This window comes from Amblyomma americanum, chromosome 1, assembly GCF_052857255.1.
Source record: "Amblyomma americanum isolate KBUSLIRL-KWMA chromosome 1, ASM5285725v1, whole genome shotgun sequence".
Classification (NCBI taxonomy): domain Eukaryota; kingdom Metazoa; phylum Arthropoda; class Arachnida; order Ixodida; family Ixodidae; genus Amblyomma; species Amblyomma americanum.
In genome coordinates, this window is record NC_135497.1 from 446,402,850 (window position 1) to 446,413,357 (window position 10,508).

The 10,508-nt window shown below is 49.1% G+C and overlaps 1 protein-coding gene and 2 pseudogenes across 1 annotated transcript; all 3 read right to left on the reverse strand.

Annotated features, from left to right (window-relative positions):
• Positions 1-5,588: 5,588 nt before the first annotated feature.
• On the reverse strand, positions 5,589-6,375 carry LOC144125654 (uncharacterized; the record flags this gene model as incomplete). Its single annotated transcript, XM_077659246.1, has 1 exon — positions 5,589-6,375. A coding segment is annotated over one exon (747 nt), but the record flags the coding sequence as incomplete, so codon positions are not given.
• On the reverse strand, positions 6,265-7,185 carry LOC144125663 (uncharacterized; annotated as a pseudogene).
• Positions 7,144-9,044, reverse strand: LOC144115949 (uncharacterized; annotated as a pseudogene).
• Positions 9,045-10,508: the final 1,464 nt, after the last annotated feature.

The following is a 10,508-nucleotide window of genomic DNA, read 5'->3' on the forward strand; positions in this document are numbered from 1 at the left end:
GAAGGTCATGGTCGTGTCCGAGGATGGCTTCCACAGCTGGGGCCTAACCATAGGGACCGCACACGCTTTGTCGTCGTTGCCAAGTGGAGAGGCCCAAGATGGCTGGCATCCTTAATAAAGATCCCTTCTCGGGGCCGCTTTAGTGTTTCCTGGCAGATCACGCGCTTTCCACCCTGTGCACATGTTCTCATTTCCAATTAAAAAGGTCCTTCAAACCCTGCAGAAGGCTTGAATTAGCAACTGCTAATAACAAGATGTTGCATGGTACTTGAGAAACAATAGCGGCTACAATGACCAAGGTGAAGAAGGGCTGCGAGTTACACGGAAATAAAAAATGGTTGGGGGTGCCCCCATAACAAGCTGGAATGGTTGGACAGGACTCCTAGTTAATTGCATTTGGAAGAGAAAGACAAGGTTTAATTTTGCAGTGTAAGCTTGCTTCTCTTGACCCCATGAAAAAAAAAAGGATGCCTCTGGGAAACTATTTGCGGAATTTCCGCCCCCCGCCCCCCGATTCAGAAGGGGAAGGGGGGGGGGGGTGACTGCCTTTTCTTTGTCGGGCTCGGCGCGACGCACGATGGACAAGACGGCGAAAGGAAGGGGGCTGTCAGTGACGCATGTTCTGCGCTGTCATTAGGACGAGCTGCCCGGCCTCTCCGCGGCAGCTCCCCTTTGAACCACCCGCCTGTTCAATCGGAGGCGGGCGACGGCGGGGTGGTGTTGAAAAGGAGCGCCCTTGGGGTCAAGTGCCCCCCCCCATAGAGACAGAGACGGCCGAGCGCTTTGAATCTCGCGTATTGTTCGCGCCCGAACCGAACAAGACGCGGCGCGCGGCTGAGACCAATTTGAGTCAAACCAGGTCCAGATGTGGCGGTGGCCAGCCGGTTTACCGGCTTCGGGCTAAGCCGCGCGCGAGCAACGCGCAATTCCCCTGGAAGGTCAAGACAAGCGGTCATGCGGGCACAGCGAAAGCGCCTCGCGACAGACGATCTGGCGACACAGCTAATTGAATACAGCGGGAGCGGCCGATCGTCAGCGAAAATCAGTCGCACGTGTGCGCGCGATATGCAGATATGCAGCTAGTGGTGCTCTTGTAGCGTGTTTCGTCTTTGTTATTGTTTGCATAGGTCGTGATCGCTTATGCATCTTTTTCGAACCTCAAACGTAGTACTTGCCCAGAAGATGGCACGATCAAAAATGGCAGATGGCAAATGGGGCAAAAAGAGAACATTAAAAAAATAATCGCTTCACTAGCAAGAAGGACAGTGGTAAACCGGCACGATAAAGCGCAAGCTTCACGAAACCTGGTGAGAGGATCGGTGGTGAATCCTTCGATGTAGACGGCTCAAGTACAACTGGCTACGTCTCATCGAGTTTTCTCTTCCCTGCAGCTTCATGCAAGATGTTGCTGTGAACAACATATCTAATGCACGTGCAGCAGGGGATTCCTCCTTTCTGTTTCGTTCATACGCTTCGATCAGTGATTTGATGCTCCCCTGCTCCACGTGTTTTATAAATACTGTCGAAAATCGTACTCGAATATAACAACTTCGAATTCATCAATCAACACTATTCACAAATTAACGGCACAGCCATGGGTACAAGGATGGCCCACACCTACGTCAACATCTTCATGCATAGTAATAAGTAAATTTTTGAAAGATTGTCCCATTAAGCCCACCCTATACAAACGCTACTTGGATGACATCTTTTTAATTTGGACTGACACACCTCGTCCACCCCAACATATCTTTCACTTACACGTGCGCCCACACCACAATTAACTTCCTAGATGTTGAGATTTTGGTAAACGAAAGCTCACTCACCACCAGTAAACCGACGGACCGTCAACAATACGTACACTTCCAAAGCTGCCATCCTCGTCACTCTAAAACAAGCATCCCATACTCTCAGGCACATCGATCTAAAGGAATATGTTCCCAAGATGAAGACTTCGTAAAAAATTCCAAACGCATGCAAGAAGTCCTCATTAAGCAGCGATACCCGTCGCCATTGCCGACGATGCCATTCAAAGGACATCTAAACCCAACCGAGAGCAAATACTGGAGTGACGTCGATACAGCGAGCAAACAGACCATCAGGCAAATCTCGTACTCCCCTTCACCAGTAACCAGCCGCCTAACGTACGTAAACAAAATCTTCAAAAAAACATTTCAACATTCTCAAACAAAGCGAGCTAGCGCCTCGCCAAAATTTTCACTGCTCTCCCTCATGCAGTCTACAGACGACCGAAAAACATTCGAAACATTCTAATACACTCAGTCACATAAAGAGACGGTTTTGGGGTGTCCACCTTGTGGAAAAAGTAGATTCCAGGTCTGCAAACACATTACAAACATCAAGCTGTGAAATAAGCACAGCTTCAGGATTCAAATGGAAAATTAATGACAACTCTGATTGGGATTTCTGCAACGTAATATACCTCCTAGGATACAGTGTGTGCAGTACGCAGTACATTGGGCAGACCGTTAACTTTATACGAATTCGCTTTAATAACCACCGCGCGCACATTTTATCCCTACCTCCCCTTGTTAAAACACATATATTAATGAGAAAAACGACCCATTTGATGCAATTAAGTTAACAGTCCTACAGGGTGGGTTCCACAACAAAGAGATCTCGAGCAACGCGAGTCGTACTTTATTTACAAATTTAATAACAATTCCTCACGGCATTAATGAAAGTCCGGGTGTATTGACCTCCATCGCCCCTTGCAGAGCCAATGCTGACCTTAGGAATTCCGGCGCGACAAACCTCGGTCGTTTGTCGCCAGCGGCATCTTTTTCAAGCTTCGCTGCCCGCTTACACTAAGCTCTGAATTCATCCCCCACCCCTGTCTTGCCAGTTCGACGCACCACCTTGCCGAGCGGGGTGCAATTGAAGAACCAAGAACCCTTGATGGGCACAAAAGAAAAATACTAGAAAAAGGAGAAAGAAATAAAGAGAAAAAGAAAAACGCTTTGTCCCCTGCCGCCCAGCGAGCTTGCGCGGGAGGCCAGCTCGGGGGAAAAAAGGAATAACGAGGGGAGGGAGGGCATCCGGGCCCTCAAAGCAACAATGACAGACTTTGGCGGAGTCCCGGAGCAGATAAGAATCATAGATGCATGTACTGCCCGTGCCGCCGGCCAAAACGAGCAAACAAATAAACAATAAATTCAGACAGGGCAGGAGACGTTCCAGGAGCGTCTTCGGTACGAATAGTGAAGGCGGAATCAGCGGCGCAGTTAGCTTAACTACACACACGTGCACTGTGCATGAAACACACACACAAAGGAAAAAGAAAAAAGGCGGCAAAACATACGAGTTCGCGAAAGTGTCCTGTGGGGGGGTAAAGGTGAATGGCAGGAGCATTTAATAAAGGGTTCTTGGTTCTTCAATTGCACCCCGCTCGACAAGGTGGTACGTCGAACTGGGAAGACAGGGGTGGGGGATGAATTATGAGCTTTGTGTAAGCGGACGGGCAGCGAAGCTTGAAAAAGATGCCGCTGGCGGCAAACGACCGAGGTTTGACGCGCCGGCACTCCTAAGGTCAGCACTGGCACTGAAAGGGGCGATGGAGGTCAATAAACCCGGACTTTCATTAATGCCGTGAGGAATTGTTACAAATTTGTAAATAAAGTACGACTCCCGTTGCTCTCTTTGTTGTGGAACCCACCCTGTAGGACTGTGAACTTAATTGCATCAAATGGGTCGTTTTTCTCATTAATATATGTGTTTTGACAAGGGGATGATGGGTAGGAATAAGATATTTACTTATGCAAGAGTGACTAGCTATGAGCAAAAATTTCCGTGTTTCAATTTTCAAAACTGCGAACTTTGACCGCAGCGTCCCGGACAAATAATTCCAACTCCCGACCGCGTTTTTAAATTCATTCTAAACGGGGTACGTGTTTACTGGTACCTGCAGTGGTCGGCTGCGCAACTATATATATAAGCTATCGCGTGCAGCTGTCATATTATAAAAGAAAATCCGCACAAAACAAAAATTACGCAGCAACGGGCTGTGGCCAATGATTGCGCGCAATATTTTTTCGCGGGTTAGTGCTAACGAACAGTTTTGTTTTAAATCACGAGAGTTGTATCAAAAGCCTTTATATGTCGTCATTAATTACGATAGGTACGACGACACAGTGAATAAGAGTTTATATAGACTGTCGTCCTTCAAAGACCCAATGCTTTTCTCCTCCAAAACGTCGTGCAGAAAAAAACCGGACCGCCAAATTTTGACACGGTTGTACGAAATTTCTGCACTAACGAAAGCTATGAGTGTAGTCTTCTGCATGTAGAGAATGTAGAATACAAGGAAAAATTATAATATGTATGCTCTAGGTCAGGTTCATAGTCCTACAGCACTCGATTGTAAATGCAGGCACTCGACGGAGCGCTGATAGACGGGCGTGGTCACCTGTAGGCGCATTTGCGTGGCTCTGCATGGATAGTACGTGTTTAACCTCTCAGGTCTGCAAAAGCTGTATCGGGTCCGCCAGGCAGTGGCGATTATAATAAATGCACAACGAAGCGCGCCGTTCGAGCGCACTAAAATAATACACCAGCAGTTCAAGGATATCATATATAATAAAAATATAGAAACGCGCATGCAGTGTGTGAAAGCGCGGCGCATCAGGTGCGCTTTTTGAACCCGCGCGCGCTGTCAAAAACGTGGGGAATTCCGAGAAAAACCTAGGGAAAATATGTCTCTTCCCAACCAAACACGACGTCATTAAAAGTCACGTGACCATGACGTCACGTGACGTTTTAGGCGTGACGTCACATTTTGTTTGACCAATCAGCGTTTCCAGCCCACCTGCACCGAAACGCTTGTCCTTCGCTCTGTCCCGCCGCGCTGCCGCGCCAGGTCAAAACGGGTTTTGGCGCCGCGGCGACAGGAATCGTGAGAATTTTCGCTTGCACGTGAGACCAGCTTCACGGTGACATCATAGACATCGCCATCAGAGCGCGGGCCCCATCACTCAACTTTACGTTCCCATCACCGGATCCGCTGCGAGGGGAATGCGGCAGGCTGCAACCAAACTCGGCTTGAGAGATCCCTGATTGGATACTCATCCAGTGCCGAGATTTCCCGGTTGGGGAGCTAGGGACCTGCGGGGATATAAAACCCGCTGCATGCTCATGCACATGGAGGAAGGAAAAGTTTTTTTTCCTCCATGCTCATGCACGGCCGGGCTCGAGTCTTCAGTTGTCAAACTCCCCACCGCGGCGGCCGTCGATGTGTGGCCCATTTTCGTTTCCGCTCGCCAGATGGCGTGGCGGCCACGGTTAGCCCGGTGCCCTGCGCTAGCGCTGCCGGTTTGTGTATTATAGATGGCATTCTTTGCCTTGAAATTGTCATGCACTGCTCCTCAGATTTTTACAATAATTAGGGACCTCTTCGAACATTGGGGCGAGGCTATAACTGACGGAATGAACAGGAGAAAGCACCAGCAGCGATGCTGCCCCGAAACTCATTCACTGCCGTTGTTTGCATGCATATACTACTCAAAATGAAAAATAAGGAAAGCAAAGAAACTTGCCTTTTCTCAGTAGCATGAAAAGCCTTTATCGCCAGGCACAAAGGACGCACCCACAATGAAACTGTTAAGCATTGCTTCACAATAGACGAGCTTTTTTGCTGGCGATGGCGACTTTCTCGCGGGTTTGAAGGCGCCGGTTGACATCCCTGGCATAGAAATGCATCCGCGTGACAATGAAAAAATATAGCACTTGGCACGTGAACGTGGGCTTGTGCTGATCACAACCCAGCTCGTTCAGGACCTTCCAAAACAGGTCCCCGCAGAGACCTTCCTCATCAAGAGAAAGTGACACTGATTCATTTACAACCCTCACGAAGTGTAGCATCTTGATGCTGGGGTGCCTCAGGCTGCCTTCCTTAAAGCTCCGATACCTGGTCAAGTACGCGTCAGAACCGACGACAGGAGCTGCTGAGCCAATGTCATGCAGGCACAACTGGCACTCTGTGCGATTGCTTACTTTGTGTACAACATACCCAGATAAGTAATAAACAACACTGTCATCTGGTGAACCTCTGAAGTAGCTGTGCCCATCGCTCATTTGGTCAGGGGTAACACATGGAAACGTTGTCATTTCCAACAGCCTAGCCTCAATCTCATTGCGCAAGCTAGCTTTGTTTGATCGATGAGCCTCTGCAGCAGTCTTCAATGTTTCTTCTACACTGACAAGCACAGCATTCGGTTCGCCTTGAACACTTCCACGTAGTGCTGTCTTGATGGGCGTGCACAGGCTCAGCAGGCGAAATATCTGCGAGAAGTTCATGACGGTAGGGTGCGACTCATCACCTCCAAATGAACGAGCGAGGCCAAAATGCCGCTGAAAGAGAAATCACAAGCATTTGAGTAAAAGTGCATAATGTCTCTAAAGTCCAAACTAAAAGTGAAAAAATTCATGTTACCTCCAACGGGTCCTGGTTAAACTTGGCGGTGAGTACGTAATATGCGCCCCTGTCGAAGAGATAATTGATAATATCTAGCATCGACATCAATGTGACACGTAGGGACTCCGTTGTCAGCTGAGAGGCAAAGAGCCTTGTGCCCTTCTCAACTGCATTTCGCTCAGTCACGTTCAAGACTTCCAGGAACTGCTTCATGATCTGAAAAAAATTGTGAATAATCAAACCATGCGGACACGCAAAGGCGTATGTAATAGTATAAGCCTAGGCTCCAGGAAGTGCAGCTGAGCTGCTTGCCTCTATCTCTTTGGAATGGCGCCTGATTCCCCTAAATGGAAGCTTGATGTTGAGCGCATCAAATACGTCGTTCAGCATTCTTGTGAAGGCCTCAGTGCCTTCTGAATCTTCTAAGCCAGCGGCTTTTGCTTCCCTGTACACGCGTATTCCAATAGCCGTCCCACGGCTAAAGAGCTGCAGAAAAAAAGAATTGCATTTTTTCACATATAAGGACAGAAAATAAAAACAGCATGCTTTTACAAAAACAAGATCTACCTGTGTAGCTAGTCTGACGCTCATTTTGCGCAGGTTATCAGGGGCAACATGTGCTTCGGTCAGTTTTGGCTCAACTCGCACATGCTTATTTTTCTCTGCTTCATACAGGGTCACATAATGCCGGAAATTGATGCGAAGGTCGCCTGCCTAGAAGAAACAAAATCCAACTGTTAAACTGCACTGAACATTTGCTCATGCTTTTTTCTTTACCATTGCGTAGGTGTGCTTCCTCAGGTGATTTCGGATACACTTGACGATATGTGGCACATCGCATACGAAGTAGATGTTTTGCGATGGCTCCCATGGATGCTCAATAAAGTGGTGAGGTGCATCCATTTTGCCTGACACTCCAAACTGGCTCCACATAGATTTGTTGTTACCAGCCCCGTCACTGATCACAGCCAGGACTGACGCATTGTTCTTGTGAAGTTCCAGGATAGCACTCATTACGAGTTCTGCAAGAACTTTTCCGGGTGCTGCTCCTTTTGTCGCAAAGCTTGCGATTGGTTGCACCCAGTCTTCAAACAGAGGCACGAACATCAGTACCAATGCGTGGTCGGCAAGTTGATTTGCGTTTGGTGCTGTAACGTCGCCATTGTCCACGAATCCATACATCTTGCATGAGGCTTTATTGAAGGAGATACCCTGCTTTAACTTTACCTCATCGAGGAGCAATACTCCTAGCCGTCTTAGATGGCTTTTATCACAGAAATGGCCTTTGATGCTGTTCAGTGCAACTTGGTTGAAACCATATTTGCATGGAATTCCCTTTATTATTTGGCGAAGGCGAGCCTTTGATGGCAACGGTAGCAGCTGCATGTCAGCAATTAAAGCGTAGGCTTTTGGACTTGAGATATGCAGTAGCAGACATGTCATCAGCCACTCGGCATCATACCGCCTCCCATTTCTTGACTTTGCTTTCGCTGCCATGAAAGCTGTCTTGAAGGCTAACTGCTTTCTGGCTGGAAGAACACCAAGGGTGCTGTCAATTGTCTCCTCCGGGATTGCGCTAAGCTTCCGCTTCATCAAAACAAGCTCTTCTTTCAGTTTTTCTCGCCTTGAGGTTGCACGAATTGCTTTGCGTCGCACCGACTTCAAGCAGGCCCTCTGCTTTTTCTTGCAGTCCTTTTGCTGCTTTGTCCGTTGCAAAAAAAGCTTGTCCAAGGTCCGGCATTGAGCACATGTAGCATTAAGGCTCAATATAGTGCATGTGTTGCGCCTCCACGTTTCACCTTGTTTTGTTGACACCACTGATGATGTGATTTTGGGGTACTTTTTAGCAGGGCATCCCTGGCACAGCCTCAGCTTTTTCAGATACTGTATCAAACACTTCAAGTCATCAAATGACTTCAACTCAATGCCCGGCTTCCCGGCGTAGACACTACGTGGCACGAGTCGACCATTTGCACACACGGTCAAATCGAGGTTTTCCGACAGCGCCACGGACGTTTCCACACGGGGAATATTGTTTCTTATGCTGAGCTTGTACAATAGAGCCGTTTGTTCGGCAACATCAAGAGACCAACCTTCAAGTTTTTGTCCCCCTTTGGCTAACCGAGCCAGCATGTCAAACAAAGATTCAGTACCCTCCAGCGACACGCCGTTTTCTGTTTCGTCGTAGCTATCTCCGAATGCTGCACTCGTACGCTCACCTTGTTCTTTTCGGCGTTTGCTTTTTGCAGGAGAGTCTGCGAGAAGGTGCTTTACGTTTCCGTGTCGGTTTAGAAAGATACTTCGGGCAATTCGGGAAAACGCGAGGCACGGCGTTGTCTTTCAGCGCCCATTAGTCGCGCGGTATCGTGACCACTTCACCGGAAATGTTGTGCTCGAAGACCCTCAAAATGTCGTCATCCTGGAAGTGAAGATCACAAACGGAACACGAGCTTGGAAGCTTTTTGTCCAGCCTTGGTACTGCGCGCTCCCATAGTTGAAGGCGTTCAGCGTCGCGGGGCGGTCTGAAAAAAATGTGTCTTCTCTCCCGCAGATCGCACAGAACCGTAACCGCTTTTACAACCTGGCACGAAACAGCGCGGCATGATTTATGCGGTTGCAAGCACGGTGCACAAACACTACGCATCTGCGGATACGAGCGCAAACGTTGCCAAGCGGACACACTGCCGCTCGTGGCCGCTCGCAGCCCACACCGGCGGGGTCGGCCGGTTCGACGCCTTGCCGGGCAAACGCCGTCGCGCGCGCCTCCACGCGGCGCGCCACAGAAAGGCGTCAGGCGGGCTCCACAGTTTGAGAACTGGAAAGAATCTAGTAATGGTGGCTCGAGTAGCGGCGGCGGCGCGAGCGCGCTCCTCTCCAGACCGGCCATGGCTTATGCTATGATGTATATTATGTACCATCGGGGGCAAAAGTAACAGACCCCTCCTCCATGTTCTGGCCCGTGCCACACTGCGTGTGGGCGGCACCTAACAAATTTCTGGTGTCGCGACAGGCGTAGTGGGCCTGTTTTGAAGTGCTTTCTCAGGTGGCGCTCTTGCGCATCACGGTTGACATTGCTACCGAAGATGCAGGGAGCGGTGTATTTGTTGGCGAAACGCATTAAGACAGCTCTCGAAAGAAACGTCGAGCTAGAGGCACTTGCGTATCGGTCACCCGAGCCCTGCGATGGACCCATGAATGCTGGCAGATTTGCAAGATAGGACCTTGGCGGCCATTTCTTTTTTTGCTCAGTGCATGAAAAATGTTTGATTTTAGCTCTTACAGCTTTGGCAGATACATGAAATTGCGCATACAAATATTATTGCCCCTTTATATGGTTGACAATAGTAGCGATAAATATCCGATGGAATTCTAAGTATGCTTTCACATCAGCGAACAGCAAGCTGCAATTTGAGAAAGTTTCGCAAAATTTCCAAAAAGACACTCAGTGCGCTCGTGGACGATGCAAATTTTTCCGCGGCTGCTGTTCATTTCCAGCACGGCAACGAGGAGAGCACGCGCAAGTGACGGTTCAAAAACGAAACTAAGCACGCCGGAAGCGGTTGCTTTCCTCGCTGGCGTGCTCGCGGCCAATCCATGGACCTTGGCCAGTCATCGACTGTCTGGCGGCACAGTATAACTAAATCCTCTAGATAAGCTTTGCAAAGCCAGCGCCTCCTCCATTTTTACAATGCCAGCCGCATCGCCCGCTTCGCAATGGGAGCCGCCGGTACGCCCCACTTCAGTTAGTTGCTGCGCTGCGGCGCTAACAGCTAGGATGGTTGGACTGCTTGCGTCATGCTTGCCAACGGTCGCGCGGTGCTAGCGTTATCTCTCCTACTCCTATACTACAGACATACACCACGCGTCTGTCAGATTCCTGCTTCGTACCCCTTCTTGCGTAGCTCTCGATTCATCCGCGGCGCAGCGCTTTTTCCAACGACAATCGGCTGGAGCGGCAGCTTTGCTCGCCGTTTGCAGAGGTGGCCTCATGCGTTCGCTCCGCCTATCACTTGAGGATGCTGTTCCTTGCCAGATAACTAGAGCGTTGTAAGTTGTTATGTTTGTTTGTTTCGTGGCA